Source organism: Haemorhous mexicanus, chromosome 2, assembly GCF_027477595.1.
Source record: "Haemorhous mexicanus isolate bHaeMex1 chromosome 2, bHaeMex1.pri, whole genome shotgun sequence".
NCBI classification, from domain to species: domain Eukaryota; kingdom Metazoa; phylum Chordata; class Aves; order Passeriformes; family Fringillidae; genus Haemorhous; species Haemorhous mexicanus.
This window is the reverse complement of record NC_082342.1, coordinates 96,913,129-96,931,056: the sequence shown is the minus strand read 5'-3', so window position 1 is coordinate 96,931,056 and position 17,928 is coordinate 96,913,129. Positions and strand designations below refer to the sequence as shown.

Below are 17,928 nucleotides of genomic sequence, written 5' to 3'. Positions count from 1 at the left end.
AATACAGTGTCATTCCTGGTCCAGAAGTCCCCAAACAATAGACAGCTACATGTTGGAGCTGAGGTCACTTTATTGGCCTTTTTTACTGTTCCTCTCTCCCAAATGCTACAGTTCTCTGCCAGGCAGGATGACCAACTTCTACACAGTTATGTCAGACTTCTTGTTTTAATACATGTCCAGACAGTTTTCTACACCACAATTATTTCAGCATCAAAAAGAAACTGGGGAAAGATGATAGTTATGGTTCCAAAGCAAATGAAAGAAATAAATAATACAGCAAAACCCACGAAATGTTCAGATTTAAAATGAGAAAAAACATCCAGAACTCAGGCTGACATCCTAGCTTTCCATCATCTTAATAATAAGTAATTATCTAAAGGGACTTTCAGGATACTGTTAGATGGTACAAACAAGTACAAAAGGAAGCATTTCCAACATCCCTGACGTAGAATGCTCTTTCAGGATTAAATGGGTAAAATGCCCTAAACACAAATGCAGTTTTATGCAGAATTAAAGCAACGCAATACCATGAGGTATTAGGCTGCCAACCAAAAGCTCAGCACACCTTCAGCACACTGCAGATAGAGTAATATATTTCTAAAACTACACTTCTGTCTCAAACAGTTATTCTCAGCACTTAGGATAATGTAGGTGTGCTTTGAAGCTCTCATCCCCCACATAATAGGAAACCTGTATTTGTGAAGATCTTCCATTCAATCAAGGAGAGAGAGAAACAAGTGCAAATGTAAAGAAATATTGGAAAAGCATAGCCATAAATGCTGTATAAAGAGGTGAAAGTAGTGCAGGCAAAGAATGGGGTTTTATTTCCTTTTTTCCAGGAGTAGCTGGCAAGATGATCGTTCAAATGCATTTACAGCCCTTATTCACTTAACCCTGACCCCTTTCTGCACTTTAGGCTTATCTTTGACTAAGCAAGCACTGAACATGGTACAAAAATCACATTATTAGAAGACACATTCTTCCAGATACGAATGGGATTTTATCACTAGAACATTTTTCATGGAGGTACTCATGCCAGAAGTCCACACTATGAAGAATTAATATTAAAACCAATCCAAGGTTATTTGAAGGTGAAAAAAAAACCCAACAAATCTAAACCTAACAACTCCATATACACAAGCTTTAAAGTCTTATATAAGTAATATTATGTTATAAAATGTTAAGAAGTATGTTCTTTGAAAACAACAATTTGACAGAAAAATATTTAGATTAGCATCAGAAAACTTATCCCAGTGATCTATATCTCAACAGTTAGAGTAGCTTTGGTAGATTAAACAAATTATCAAAAGAAGTTACAGTAGCAAAATACCACTTCCACCAGAAGGCAGCAATCTGTTCTTTCTCAGAGATGTAGCAGTATCCTAAACATTCTTTGCTTAGCATTTAGACAAAGTCTCCTTGGTTTAGATGTTTACTATTTGCTTCCTTTCATCATAACAATGTTGATTTCATTGCAACAAATACGCCAACAAAAATTAACCACAAATGGTATAGAAGTTCTTATTCATTAAAACTGAGATCTATTCTAAATAAAACAAAATTATCTGAAGGAATTTAACAGTTAAGTTTTGGTTCCAGGTTCATCAGCTGGCAATCCCATTTTTAAGTAATCCCCAAAAAGAATTTTACTAACCTTCCACATACTTATTTTTGACATATTGATATAGTGCATTTACAGAAAGGCTGGAAAGGCTTCTGTTCTGTTTTTACTGCTTATTCCATTATTTACAACTAACTGAGTATTTTTATTTTTTCAACCACAAAATTAACTCACTATTATAGAATTGTATGATGGAATATATTTGATGAGAAGTCAAACATACTAAATTCTTATTGCAGCACTCAAGAATATCCATGCTCCCACCCCAGCCAAGGCAGCTAAAGGCAAACTGTTTTTTGAATGGTTTCATTCACAAGTTCAGTACATTAACAATCATCCAGCAAACATATCAAATTAAGAAAATTATACATATGCATCTTTTGTAAAAAACAAGTATACATTAAATTATCTATACTTTAGGGCAGATGAAACTTTTGTACTCCTTCCCATCCCACCATCCAGCTTACAGTCTAAACCACATACAGTACAGGAGGTCAGTTCAAAGGGGAGATACTGAATAATATTAATACTGTACCATCTTTTGAAGACTCTGCAGATTTTGCAACAGCAATCATCTTTGTGGATGGAGTTTGGTCATGACAAACTTGATGCAAGAAGTTTATGGATTTTCCTATTAAAAGGACCTAAACAAAACAGGATACAGAATTTTTTAAAAAATTATTTGCTTATAAGAAAAAAAAATAAAATACCAAACAAAAAAGCCATCCACAACCACCAGGACAAGATATTTTGCCATCTTTCTGTGCTCTTAGTTGCACAATCCCAACCACAGCAACCCAGAACAGGTATGCTAATATAAAAAGGTTTTAAACACATTTTAAAACTTCTTTTCCCCCTACTTGAGATCTCCAAGTTTAACAGTTAGTGAATGGAAAGGAGAAACAGTCCTATAGCCTTCCTCAGCAAACAATTCTAAAATTCTCGAGAAGATTATTTTTTGTCAAATTTGGCCTCTATTTTCTCAATAGAAATCTAAGCAGCAGCACAGGGCAAACAAATCATCAGAAGATGAACTTTTAGATTCATACCTTTTTTGACTGCTCCATTGTAATAAAAGATGGGATCATTGATTTCCTCAAAGTGTATTTGTCATGCCACAACCGATCAGTTTTAACTGTAGGATCTGAAGCTACAAAAAACTGAAGATTGAAATAAATATTTAAAGTAAAAGATTAGTGCAAACTCTAACCTATAGTTTCACCTATTATTCCTCCTATTTTAACAGATGCAGAAGGGAAAAAAACCCACAAGAAAAGCAAAAACCCCAAAAAATTTTGCAGTTGTTACAGTGATCAAATGTTATAGTGTCTCAACCTCACCCAAGAGAATCCTCTCATTTGTAAAAAACTAAAACTACTTTATTAGTTTTGTTGAAGTGAAGTTTGGATGGATTATGTCCTCATCTTGTCAAACAATATAACCATTTTCTGGACACGAACTCTTTTCACTGTCTCCAAATACCATTTTCCCCAAGAATGGCCAATTGTCTTTGTTCAGAACTGTCTATCATATGAAGATTATAGCTTTCAGCACAACACATCCAACAATAATTTTTAATTAAAAACACTCTTCCAGTACACGTGCAGAGGTTAGCGGTAACAAACTACCTAAAATCCAAAAAAGACAAAACCTCATATCTGGGGAGTAGCTGGGAAAAAAAAGAGTATTTTTCACTCCTAAAAAAGATTCATATACATTTTACACAATTCTGACCTTAAAGATCAGCTGACACGGTCACTCACTTAGATTTTGACCAAAATAAGGACATTCCAAGAAAACAGACAGTATATTTGACTCTCAAGTAAAATTACTCAGATTTGTCTCAGAAGCGCTCAATTAATTTTAAAAAATAATTCTTTGGCTTCTTGTAACAAAAAAAAAATAAAGAAAAAAAATCTAATCACTTTAAACAGACTGTACTGATTGGAGATAGGAAAGTGTTGAGAGAATTTAGAAAAGCATACAAAGTATTTCCAAGAAGAAAAAGGACAATTACTAGAACTTGATGTTACAGAAGTCACAACAAATCACTTGGAAGAGTTTCAGTTCTGGAACTATAAACTACTTCTACTCAGTCTGACAGACTGAGCTTATTTATCAAGGATGACAGTATGCAGTCAGAGAAAAATATTCTGAGCTTCAATCCAAATACAAGGTTTGCATTCTGAACAGCTACAAAGAACTCTGTATACATACTGTTGTTACAGTAAGCAAGAAAAGATACAGAGGAATTATTTTGTCTTCAGAAACAAGGACCTACTGTCAGCACACCATTCTGACTCTACTAAGCAGACCCAGCATATGATTAGTTGAAGACAACACATTGCAACCTGCACATATCAAATTCCTGAAGAATTCATGAAGAGAGTGGTATTTCAGGTTGTTACTGTATGTATTGCTTACTCATGTTATACACTTTCATCACACTCTACTTTCCAAATTCTCCTCTAAGCTTCCCACAGATTATTACACCACAATGCAAAGAGATGAATTATTTACTCTAGCATATACATTACCTCATGGTATGTATCCTCCAGCTCTCCATCATAAATCCAGCGATACAGGAAGTTCAGGACAGGATGGGATACTAGGCCAAGAATGTGCTGAACCAAAGATCTCATGTAGGGATCTCCTGTTTTAGTATAGGCATGAACTGCTGAAGCTAGTTCACCACCTTTTCTCCCTGTAAGAAGAAAGGAAGAGGAAGAGAAACATTTGAAGGAAAACCTTACGCACCTCATTTAAATTTAGCAGCCACTGATTTTAGCTACCTCTGTATCACATTGAGCTTGCTAAACAGCAACTCTAAAATGTAGCAAAAGTAGATTTTTTTTATTGCTAACAGGGAATTCCTAGGTTTTAAGGCATGAAATATTAATCTCACTAAAGCATTAAGCAGAGTTATCTGTCTACTTTATGGCAGCTTAGAGGAATACAAAATTCAAGGCATCAGATCACACATAGAAGTTGATGTTACACTTCCAGAGAAGCATTAAAGGAGCCTTAGAATGTTTTCCCTCTCTCCTGTACTTGACACTCTCAGATATTCTGTGTGCATACATGCACACAAACAGGGTTTTCATGTTTCTTGGTTACAGTTGCCCTCATAGCCCCATTAGGGAATATCTCCTGTCTTCTTGCAATTGTAAAGCAAGAGGCTGTCAAAAAAAAGTTACAAAATAGACTGAATATCTGATTTTGCTGCTATGCTCCACAGCTTACCACTTCCTTGCAGCAAAGGCCATGCAACTCAAAATTTTGATGAATGTCTTAAAAGTAAAGCCCATTTAAAAAAAAAAATTGCTACCAACTCCAATATTAAGGTCAAGCAAGTATTGTAGGCTTTTTTTTGGCTACGATGATCTTTCTGAAGGGCTACAATCTCATAAATCTGAAGTACAATCAGGGAGAAGCATCAATTACTGGTCAGCTTTGTCAGCTACTGGCCAAAGTTCTGGTAAACTCCAACATGACTCTCCCCAGCATCATCTTGTGGATTGCCAACAAAATCACAATATCTGCAGATTTGCAAAGTTTTGTTGTTTCATGTGAGTCTGAATACAAGTTACTAATGACTCCTCTATGCCATCATATATAGAGAAATTGCATAATACTCATGTATAGTGAGAAAACTAAGTCAACCATTTCATAACATATTAGTAGGGCTTTTTCACTGTACCATTCTCTTAAAAATGATTAAGTAACTGAAAATAGCATTAAAAGTCCATGCTTAAGCTTTAATTTTTTGAGAACATTCTAGTCTTAAAAAAGCCTGAATGTATCAACACAGCACTATAATTTGTCATGATTTGTTTAAACTAAAAGAGGGAGAATCTGAACTTCCTACTTGAAATTTTCTAAAAAAAAAAAAAAAGTCCAAACAGGCACTAATATTATTGATATCCACCTCTTCCATGCAGAACTACTCAAAGTTATATAAAATCCCCAGAAATATTAAATTAATGTTAAACAGACCTTGACAGTGATCAACAAGTGCTGCAAGGGTCTTTAACCTTATTTTGGGGTCGTATGTCCACACTAGAAGACGGCGAAGTGTTAAACTGCTCTCAAGTCCCAAATTCACGCCCTGATCATCTTCCAGTTGTAACTGATCAAGTTAGAAACAGGAAGACATGTCAAAGAACAAAACTGAGGAAGAACTCAGGTTTCATAGTTTGTTCTGAAGTCAGATTTTTACTAATACACTTGAAATACCAGTGTTATGTATTCTCTCATCAAGTCACTGGGCCAAAACCTGAGAGCCAATTTTTAGTGGAAACAGACTTGAGCAAAGGTGAAAGAACAGAGACAAGCATAAGCACAGTGAGGTAGACAAAGCACAAAGACCAAGAAAGTTAGAGACAACAAGGTAATAGTCATGAAAAGAGAGAAGAGCAAAGGAAGAGAGAAGAAATCCTGAAAGACAGCCTCAACAATGAGTAAAGAAAAACATCCAAAGGACAGGCGGGCAGTGAGAAGCAAACTTTTCATTACTGCACACACAGCTTATTTTAGTTCAATATGTGACAAATTCTGTTCAATGCCTTCCTCCAGAAGCCATCAGAACTTAAGTTAGCCTTATAGTGAGATTAAGGAATTGCTACATTGAAAGAAAAATACCAAACTTTAAAAGCTACAATAAGAAAACTATCAAAATGTGACTACCATGAATCTTCCAACACCATGGAAAATAAAAGCCGAGTATTTGCATCCAAGGTACAAATGCAAATCTTATACAAGAACAGATGGAATAAGCAGGACAAGAACATAATCTAAGAATACAGAAGCAAGTTCCTGGAGCAGTACAAGGAGACAATCTCTTAGAAAAGATTCTGTTTCTGATATATGACAACCAACCCACTCTGCGCTTTCCCACCTAGCACCTTTTTTTAGCCAAATGCAACATACTAGTTAAATTTAAGGCTAGTGTCATCCACATTAAGTTCAGCCTTAGAGCCAGTTAAATTCATTTGCTTCCAAATTCTCCTGGGTCCATGCCTGGGATTTCTCTTTGGTGTTTTTGGAAATCAGCAATGACAAGAGAGATACATGAGCCACCCTTTGACTTTAGGGAAGACATGGTACATCTTCATCATGGAACTGCATTTTTAAATGGGCTGACAATGTGAAAACAACCTGCAAGAAAAAGACCAGAGACGCTTATGGAATAGTAGACAGTATGTTCATGATTACACATTCAAGGGCAGAAACATGCTCAGGAGTAGCTCTGAAGAGATAATAAAATGTTATAAAGAGAAGAATCTTTGACAAGATTCTTGTTTTTCTATGACCATACTGCTCTCTAGAACTGCAGTTAACAACTCCTAAGCTGGCAGCCTGTACGACGTCCTAAATCAAAAAATGTCACATACACTCAATTTCAAGTCAATTTTCTACATGTCTACAAGAAGCTAAAAGGCACAGGTTTTTCGTCCATTCTGCAGCGTGACCTTTGAGCCCTTCCACCTTTCAAGTCACAAAATAATTCCTCCTCCACTTCTGAATCTCCTTCCTTTCTTTCATGTTTTTGGGAAGAAATGTTGCCAGAAGCTTCTGAAAACCCAAACATAACATGACTCTGGGAACCCTTTCAGTTAGGTCCTGAAGGACCTAGATTCCCCAGAAACTCCAGTCTGCTGCTGTGCCAAAGCATTGCTGACACTGCACTGACTGTTCCCTATGAAAAGGCATTTAATCAACATGCTCAATGCACTCAGGAACTCTAACACTGAAGATGAATCTGGCAAGGACCATGAAGAGTAACAATAAGAACAGCAGCAAAAGTAAAACTGGGAAAAACGTGTCCAACTACTGAATGATGCTACATGAGGGGTGACACAAAAGATGGAAAATGCTGAGGTACTTAATGCCCTTTTTGCCTTGGTACTTTGGTAGGATTTGCTGCTGGGGATATCAGATGTCGAGGTAAGAAGAGAGAGAAGTCTGGAACAAGGAAGACTAAGCTCAGAAGGATCAGGCTAGGGTACACCAAACAGATGGGATATTCTTAAGTCTGTGGGACCTGATGGGATGCACTAAGTGTTGAGGGAAGGAGTTGGCCAATGTCACTGCAAGGCCACCCTCCATTATTTTTGCAACACAGCAACTGGAGGCAGTTTCTGATGACCCTGAGAAATCAAATGTCATGCCTCTCCTCAAGAAGGAGAAGCCATAAAACTACACACCAGTGAGACTCACTTCATTCCTTGGGATAGCAACTAATCCTGGAAAACCATTTCCAAGCTTATGGAGGACAAAAAGTTCTCAGGAAAAAAAACTCAGGGAAAGGAGAAGGAAATAGGAGCATTTGTGGTGATGGAGTCTGTCTTCCCACGCAAGTGTTAAGTGCCCTGAGGCCCTGCTTGCCAGGAACAGCTGGACATCTGCCTGCTGAAGGAAAGAAGTGAATGAATTCCCTACTTTGCTTTGCTTGCACGCACAGCTTTTGCTTCCCCTTCTAGACTCACTAACTTGATTGACTTGTCTTTTTGTCTTCTTTCTATTTTCTCCCCGTTCTTCAAGAGACCGGGGGGAGCAAGAGGCTGGGTGGGTGCCTGGCTGCTGCCCAGGGTCAACGGCCCACAAAGGCAAACGCAGCTTGAAAATAAGTAACCCCAGAGCTTTTGTCTTTTTTTTACAGGCTTTGCCTCCCATCCTACTCATCTCTTCTGTTGCAAGGTTTGGTGGGGCAGGAAAGGTAGACAAAACTGCATCTCAAAGTAGTCGAATATTTTAATGATCAACAAGTTTTAGAAGTTAGGAAAAAAAAAAAATTAAAAAAAATAAATCAAAGCACCAGCAAACCCAGAGAGAAAACACATTTTGGACAGAGCAAGAAATAATTACAAAGGAATAACTGGATAATAGCCAGGAAAAACAAGCAAAAAGTATATATAACATGCATTCCAAGAGTCAAGAACGTTCAAGAACTGCGAGTTAAAAGGAACAGATGCTTTGAAAACATTAACAAAAGCCTATGACAAATGATAAAGATTTTATTGAAGTTAGAGTTTTAAGAGGCAGTATAGTTTAGCTTTAGGTCAATTATCAGAATAAATTTTTCACCATTACAAGTAATGAACCCCTTGAAAACCCTTTTCAAAAAAAGACAAGCAGAAGAATGTTTATTTTATTTTAGAGACGGCATCTAGATGCACATACCTACAAATATTTGTGGAAAATCTGCAAGATTATCAGCACTGAGTTGGTCTATATGTTACAGGAAAATAGTAAAACATTGAAACATCTGCAGAAGAGATGTCTTTACTCTCAGAAAACAAAGGGACAAGAAAAATGTTCAAACTGCACCACACAGAAAAGAAGTTGGAACTGTTATTACTAGCTGCTAAATCGTGCACTGCTGGAAATACGGATTGGTTTTTTCTCCACTCAGGAATGTGTGACATTGTTCAGGATTTGAATGATAAAGATATTAAGCAAGGTGAAACTGACAAAAAGGATGCAAAACAGGGACACAGACTTAGAAACACACATTGTATTCTTTGCTTATGTAACACATCAAATACCAGTGAATTCTTAAGAGAAGAATATTCAAGGGCACATACATTTAAAGAGCAAGAAATGTACAGAGAATTGCATTCACTGTCAACAGAAACTACTGTACATCCTTTACATTCTACCAGAATAGGTAGGTATTACCTTTTTAGGAGATATTTAGATAACACAGAACAAAATAGTGAAGTTGAATATGTACCACTTAACTGACCTGAGAATGCAAAACAGACAGAAGTCGGTAGTATTCTTTAAGTTCCTGATGTAAGGCGGCACAAAAACTCTGTAAGAGAAAGAAGAAAAAAGAAAGGGGGGGGCGGGGTGGAAAGGAAAAGTCATCAGGAGAAATCTTTCTGATTGAATGCTATCACCACACTTCCAACACAGTCAGAAATTTCTTGAAGGGAATCTATCTACAAGTTTGAGCATAAAAGCCAATTCTTAAAAGTAATGGCCAAAGTATAAGTACTTCCCTAAGAGCTGCATATACCTTTTCCAGGAATTTATACACATTATCAAGTGACCTTGTTTTTTGCTACCTTAACTCTATCAACATATTTAATTATGACAAGTGTAACTCTTCAAGTAGATATATCATCTCAGAAATGGCAACAATAATTAGCACAGGGATGTACAAATTATAACATGACCCAGTTGAAGATTTTTTTTAATAATCATGTAAGATACAGTATGCAGTGAAGTAACAGAGTTTAAATTTCAGGAAGGCCTCTAACAACAGCACACAAAAGTTAGGCAATTATCAGTATATTTACAGTATAGCCTATATGACATGAACAAGAAAACACAATGCTCAAAAAAGGCTCCAAATAAGTGCTGCCAGATCAAGAACTATAAAATTTTGGCCTTTTATCAATTCACAGTTATATATGATTCTTCCCTTGACATGGAAGAAATGAACAGCACAAAGTGTATCTTCAGAAATCTGTAAAATGCGCAGAAGTTAATTCAGGCTGGAACTAAAGCAAAAACTCTTCTTTGTAAGACAATTCTAAGCACAGCTACTTTAGGTTGTTTGAAAACCAAGATAAATTTTAAAAACAAATCCTGCAATAATACTCTTTTAGTGATAAATATTTTCCACAGTTTAGAGTTTGGGGGAGGTCTTGTTTTACTTTTGTAATGGTCTTAACCTAACATACAGACTAAAAAAATGCCTGCAACACATTTTTCAAAACAGAGCTAAAAATGTGGCTCATTAATTTGGGAATAACTGAAAAAGACTTTAAAACCCCCCAAGAAGTAAGGGAAATTTTTTATGTGTTTGGTTTCTTGGAAGAATATGCTCATGCACACACAAAAATTCTTCAGAACTTTCTAACCAACTCTCAGCTAATGAATTCGATATCTATTTTGATGGATTTTTTTTAAATGAGAAATTTGCTAGGATTTTCCTTCAAGACCTTTTAAAATTACAGTCAAAAGAATTTGGAAAAAGAAAAACTCATAGAACCCAAGAACCTAAAGTATTTATTCACTAGAGTATGTAAAAGGCAGAAATCATTTCTAGAAGCACAAAGAGAATATAAATCTTCTTTCCTCCTAAGCAGCTAAGAAGCCTAGAAAAAAAAGTCATTAATCTTGCCATTGTATCTGTTTTAAGAAAAGGAGGTTCCTTTCTTCAACTCAACATTATAAATTGCAAAGAAATTTGACATTCTTTTTATTCCAGAGGATACTGAAGGGCAAAAAGAAATCCCTTTATGTGTAACTCCACTTTTCATTTCTTCTCACTTGCTTCTCCAGGAAATTTTTTAACCTATTAAAGGGACACTTGCCAAGATGGAGGGCAGAGCAGAGCCTCTAAGGAAACAATCAAAGACACTGTTCTGGTCAAAAAGGAGAACAGTAATCACTGACTGGATTAATTTAGCAGCCAAAAGGATTTAGACTCTAACTGGTCACCAATTTTTCAGAGAAGCTTTACATCCAGTACCAATAGCTGCATCACAAACACAGACTTTTGCTTCCCAAACTGTTACAGAAAAACTGGACATTACCCTAGAATTCTGATTTAGTCTGCTGCAAAAGAGAATTGAGGAAGGAGACAGAATGCTTTTTCAAGAGAAAAAAAATTAAAACGCCCATTAATTCAACTGGATCTAAATGGGCAAAATACCAAAGTACAAGCTAAAATATAGTTAACTGCCAATTATTCTTTTTATTTTCTGAGGACAAAGTAAAATTTAGATATTAATCAGCAATGGTAGGAAAATATAAAGTATAATATATTGTTACATCTCTACTTCTAATGTCAATACCTGAGATTTTGTGTAGTAAAATCAGTCACCAGAATCACACTAGAAGAGGTGACCGACATCTTACTGTATACCTGGTTTAAACAGGGGTTTACACAATCATCCTTTCAGAACATGAAGTGAAAGATGTTTTATATCAATATACACTGTTGTGCTAAATTCCTTAATGCACAGTGCACAGCACCTGAAATTCTCAGCTATGAAAGATATGAGGAGCATGAAGGCATACTCTCTGTGCCCAGATACTGACAGCAAGAGCAGAATATAAGTTTTTATTTGTACACTTATGTTCTAGAAATATACACAAGTGCTTGCCTCAAGCAAAATTAGCAGCATTAGAGCTATGCAGATTCAGGTAACTTAACTGCACAGCCTTCTGCACAGGATGTGAAACCTGTATACAGAAGCCAAGATACTGCACATTTAAATTCACTGAAGAATTAAAGTTCTCCCCTTTCACTAAACTTGAAGATTATAGCCAGAGACAGTAAAAATAATCACAGGCAGGAAGCTGCTAGATAAAGAATAAAACTTCACCCAGATATAAGGGGGAGAGTCCAAAGAAAATGCATACACAGTAGCACTGCCATATAAAACATGGAAATCAGCATTGGATTGGTAGAAAAATAATTATTTATATGTAATTAGAAGGGTTACTTAGAATAAGAGACAGAATGGAACAGAATAAAACATTAGAAAAGCAGGAAGCACTACAGTGTCTCTACTGACCTCTTAAGAAAAATTAGATTGAAGGGAGAAGCACTTCAATTTCTTGGCAGATTAGGTAGGATGTTATGGCTAGAGGCAAGGATAACATTTCTGTCGACTCAGAAGGGATAATATCCAGTTTTACAGAGGGAGCAAGTGAGAGGAAACGGGAATGTCTTAGCAGTAAATGTGGTTTTGGGTATTACAGCAGCAGTGAAGTTACTGTAGACTATAAATCATGATGATGAAACCTATGAAAACAAAAATTAATACTCTTTTGATGCTGTATTCAAAAGAAAGGGCAGAAGATAATGGACTACTTGCAGTTTATGTAAGCTAGTGCAGTACTAACACATGAACATCAACAATAGCTGACAAGAATGTCTCCTGCACAGGTCACTAACAGCTGAATTGGTGATTAATTACCTCAGGGATGACATCATCCCATTTAAGAAATGTTTTTGTTAATGAACATGCATGAATAATTTTAAAATATTGGTTTTAAAAAAAAAATGGAGATTAAGAAAAGGAATTTATGAACATTTCCAGCTACAAATTACAGGGGCAAATCCTTAAGAGCAGAAAGGGCAAATGCCTTTTCCTTGCCTTCTGACTATGACCCATATCAAATGCAGCATCCACAAATGGAGTTAATCAAATGATAAATTATTCAAGCTCCACAGTTTATGCATGATTCTAGCACTGCATTTACTCAGTAGTTTCTTAGCCAAACAAGAGCAAATATTGTAGTTAGACTGTTTTATCTAGCTGACCCACCTGTCCCACCAGCCCAAATGCTCGATCCAAACTCCTCTGGTCTGTGTATTTCCTTATTTTGTTATGTAGCCACCCCAACTCTGCAAGTCTGCTTGTAGTATCTCGGAGAGATTTCGACAAGCTCACCTATAAAGTTAAACAGAAACAAGTTTGCAATTAAGTCAAATCTGCCACACCAATACTAGTCTCTTCACAAAGGTCCCCCTTTCTCATAAAAAAGCCAGTTTCAGAAATAATTCATTTTACATTCTACAGATACTGCAGAAAAGTAGATGACCATGTAATTAGCATTACATTTATACACTCATGCATTGAAAAGGCAGCAGCAACAAACTACTGGCAACTTTGAGACCTTCTTTTGGAAATCTTAACGTAACAGTATTCATATACTCTTTTTACATTAGGCAATAAATTATGGCAATAACAAATTATGGCAATAACAAAATGATCTTCAGAAAAAAGGAAGAAATCTGCATTTTCATGCAGATTTCATTGCAATATCAGACTCTATCTTATCCTGACAATCAGCAAGACTGAAAATATGAGCGTTGTAGCAGGTGTTAATGACTGAAACTAATGAAAAAGCTTTAACAAAATAATTAATAATTGCTACATGTGAAAGAAATCTTCCATAGAAAATAAATGATTCAATGCCTGACTAGGCATTAGGAACACAAACTTGTAGAACCCAACTTCCAAGATTAAATAACTTAAAAAATCTGTACTTAATCATATGTCCTTCTGAACTCTTCTAGTCTGTTTCTGGTTTTCTTCCAGTACCTCACTCACCTTGCAATCCTGCCTTAGTCCCAACACCCCATTTAGCTACCACTACTACTTTCATCTGAATTACCACATCTCTTCCTCTAATTTACCAACAGATAAGACATTTCCCACTTCAGATTTTCTTCTTCCACATTTCACCATACTACTCAAGAACTCTACCATCAAGCATTCAAAATTTCATTGAATAAAAAACTCCAAACAATCTGACTGATAATACAAACGAGACACAGACTGACTTCTGCCCACAGTAACTGGGCCTATCCCACCTCTACAGACAATTTTGACAGCCAGCTGGAACAGTTGAAACCAAAGCAAGGAATTGTTCCAAGAAGTTAAACTGCCAAAGAACTAGAAATCAATCCCCTTCATTAAACCTTTTAGTTAACAGTACGGCATTCTCCAAGATAACAATTAGTGTCAGAGTGTGTTATCCACACCAGTGTGGGCTTGAAACAGGCTGCAGCATTTGGTTGTAAGACCATGGTTCCGTCCCTAGCCCTCTTGTTTACCCACAGAGGTACAGCTTTAACTTCTTGAACAACTTCTGTAGGGTAAATTCCAGCCCAAACAAGCATAATTGGACACAGAAACCCTGCCCACAACTAAAACCAAAGAGATGACATAAGAACTATTTAAAATTCTGCAAGTACAGAGTACTTGGCAAACATTGAGCACAACACACATCCGCTGGAATTAAATGAGGAACAAGTAAAATTGGCTTGTTGTTATTACATTTGTATGCCTTAGATCAAATCAGAAGCTGCTATCTTATACTGTGCTGAATGTCACCACCAGACCTAATATTAACACTAAGATTAGCAAACATTACTGCAAAAATAGCACCTTAGAAGGTGTTCTTCTTTCTGGAAAAAAAAACCTCACCAATCCAGACTATGTACAATGAGATTGTCATCTGAGGGAGAACTACATGCTTTGACTACTATTTTGCCTAATGTGCAGTAATACAGCTAGAGGAGGTATGATCTTGGTCCTCCTTGCTTTTCAGAAGTTCCAGCTGCAGCTCTGGTGGGTCAGATAATCTCGCTTTCACCAGGTCCAGTAGCTCAGACCAAGGAGAAGTAAGGAAGAATGGAAGATGACTGACTTCACAAAAATAATTGACAACAGAGCTCTCAGGCAAAGATTATTCAGCTGGCTTGTGGTCAGCAATTAAATTCTCTGAATTACAAGTTCCAAGTAAAACAGCTTCTGACCTCAAACCAGCCTACTGGACATGAAAGCTACACAGAAAACCCATTGCCAATTTTGTAATCACTGACTAAGTTTTCTTCACATTCCTCTAGAAAAATATATTATGCTACCCTTCTTTTGCCATATATAATCTCATATATAGAATATCAATTTACTCAGTGAAGGTGCTGAGGAATTACAAACTTTGCATCATCTACAGGTGGATGTTTATTAAGAACTTGCTCATTAATAAGATTTAACAACATTTAAGTTTTTCCATTTATCCCTCCATTAAGCAGCTGTAAATGTCATTGTAAAATAATGGTGAACAACTACAACATTTCACTTTTTCCTACTATCATGAAGGAAAAAAGGAAATTAGCTCAGGAATCAACATTAAGACCTGTCTACCATGCTCTTGGCACGTGAAATGGCCCAGGAGTAATTTCCCCACCATTTAAGGACTATGTAATATTGTCATAGTAGAAAGTTTTTAATATAAGTAAAAATTGAAAATGTTGTCTTTCCATCTGAACAAGAATATGAAAACCAATTAGCAGAAAGTGAACTCTGAAGCTGTACTGTCTAAATACTGAATGTGAAGATATTAAGCAACTAGCACCATTTTTTGTTCTTTGGTCAGCTGACCCAATCACACTCTTGGGGTCTTCCTGAATTGCAGACAGGCATAACATCTCACCACCTTAAAGCAAAGTCTCTCAGGCATCTTTCCTATTCTTTCACCCCTATTTGTTGTCTTCATTCAAATTCACATCAGACCTTTCTTCTGTTCTACCACCAGTCCTTTCTTTTCTAGGTCATCTGCATCTGATCACTTATAACTGTAATCAGGCCCATAACAAGAAGTGGCTAGCAACCATTCCATATCTCAACTGTTACATTTAATTTAATAAGAATGCAGTAAAATAGCTGAATCTGCTTTATGTTAATTCTTATACACTGAAAAGGAGAAATGTTGACAGACATCCTCAAAGCCATAACTTATGAGTCCTTCTATTGGATTAAGAGTTGGAAGACTATTCACATCTTGTGAAATGCTACATTTTCAATCTGGCACCTAATCGACCCAATTGATTTTCAACTACTAATGTTGAAACTACTCTGTTGCATTAACAAAAGAACCTCCAAAAACAAAACAAACAAAACCAGCACAAAACAAAACAGTTGGTAGAGGGAATAAGATTTTAACTTTTTTACATGTTTCTCACAGCTATTTTTCCCCTATATACTTTTCTGTTCACATATGAAATCAAGTCACCATACAGTACCTTTCCCTCCACTTTATAGCAATTTTCAGAATTGCACATTTTGATGTTTTTGCCATCTATTCCCTGGAAGACATATAAAACATCTCTTACAAGATTTGCTTCCGTTATTTCAACAGAACCTAGAAAAGAAAAAAAAACAAAAATAAAACAAGTATTTAGATTTGTTGAGACAGTAAGTTTTGATTACAACTTTGAAGAACTATTTAGATGCAAAGCCAAAAACCCCAAAACTATAAAGCCTATGCCTGTAACTGTAAAGAAATATTTCAGGTCCTCTTAGTCTGACAGGAAAGCCCAAGATTGCCTTTACCTGGCTCTAATGCTACCTGTGGTTCTCTCAGAGCAGTCAGCTTGTATGGCACAGGACATGTCCTATTTTAACTGACACATTGGCCAATTCTTAAGCTTGGTTATCTCTTTTGATACAACACCAGTGCAAATTCTGAGGCGAGCATCACGGTAACTTTATCTTTCTTTGAACAAACAGTTCAAGTTGTTAAATAGACTTATAGAATAACCTCTTCTACATTCACCTAGAAAAAGAACAGTTAATCCAGAAGGAGGAACTGCTTGTTTCATAATGGCTTTCAATTACATATGCCACTGCTCAGTGAGAAGAATGATCAAATCAGACTGCATAACAGCCATGGAGCTAGAAAATATTAAAGTGTAAAGTTTGCTTCTGGTTCTTATCTCTAGTCAGAGGGTAGATTGTGTTAGACATGTAAGATATTTATGAATTTAAAGGAAACATAAAATCAAAAAAGTCATTGTGTAGGCCATGAAAATTATCCCCACCTTTTCTGGGCAAACTGTCACCACTTGCTTTTGTAAATTTATTTAGGATTTCAAGAATTAAACAATTTAAACAACAACTACACAGAAATTGAGATGCTACAACATGCTTCTCCCAATTTAAACAGTACTCTTACTCTTGTCAGTTTGCCTCCCCAACAACCCACTTTCCCAGAAAAATTTCAAGAAAAATTAAATTTTACTCTTATTTCAGTATAAGTAGTCTTCACTCTAAGATACCATTTAAAATTCAGTCTCCTCTCATAACAATAAGAAGTGCATGACTGTAGGTTGTCCTTCTTAGAAACTTGTAGTGAAATGGTGAAAGATTCAAGCGCACATTTCTTTAATTGATAAATAATATGACAAGTATTAACATCAGCCATACAATGTGCTTTTTTATACTTTGTGTGTGGATGTAAGAGTAGGAAAACTTCAAAATAAAAGCAAGCAACTTTAGGAGAAAAAAATTATCTACAGGAATTTAATATTCATAGAAATGTATCATCTTGACAATAGACTTCTATATTCTGAATGCAGTCCTCCTTCTATTTCTACACCAGCAAGTGACTACATTTAAGACAACTGTCAGTCCTTATCCCCATCCCACACAGGAACCAAAGTCACAGCTGCTGGCTGACTCAACAGAAGAAGTATTGCTTTTTATAGCAATCAGTATAATATATTAAGTGGCAGCGTTAGATTTTATGTTTTTCTATTTCTTTTTCCTACTCCTTTTTCTACTTTTTCTTTTTTCTGTTTTTGTATATGTTAAATCTACTACATATAAAACACATATTTACATTACATAGATAAACACACACACACACACATCATCTTGCATATAATAGTATTGTTATTAGCTTCTAAATGTCAAATACTGCCCTCAGATACACCAGTACAACTCTGATCTATAAGCCCCTGCTTTGTACACTGCTACTCAAAGATGCAG

General features: G+C 36.0%; 1 protein-coding gene across 1 annotated transcript in view; it reads right to left on the bottom strand.

Moving 5' to 3' along the window:
- The window catches only part of TUBGCP3 (tubulin gamma complex component 3), a 49,935-nt gene that overhangs the window by 11,085 nt on the left and 20,922 nt on the right, over positions 1 to 17,928 (bottom strand). Inside the window, exons 7-13 of the mRNA XM_059839674.1 lie at positions 16,182 to 16,300; positions 12,916 to 13,041; positions 9,369 to 9,437; positions 5,618 to 5,750; positions 4,159 to 4,325; positions 2,671 to 2,781; positions 2,157 to 2,265 (exon numbers count right to left, since the gene is read on the bottom strand). Of these exons, the coding sequence (XP_059695657.1) occupies positions 2,157 to 2,265; positions 2,671 to 2,781; positions 4,159 to 4,325; positions 5,618 to 5,750; positions 9,369 to 9,437; positions 12,916 to 13,041; positions 16,182 to 16,300 (834 nt within the window). The remainder of the gene's footprint in view (positions 1 to 2,156; positions 2,266 to 2,670; positions 2,782 to 4,158; positions 4,326 to 5,617; positions 5,751 to 9,368; positions 9,438 to 12,915; positions 13,042 to 16,181; positions 16,301 to 17,928) is intronic.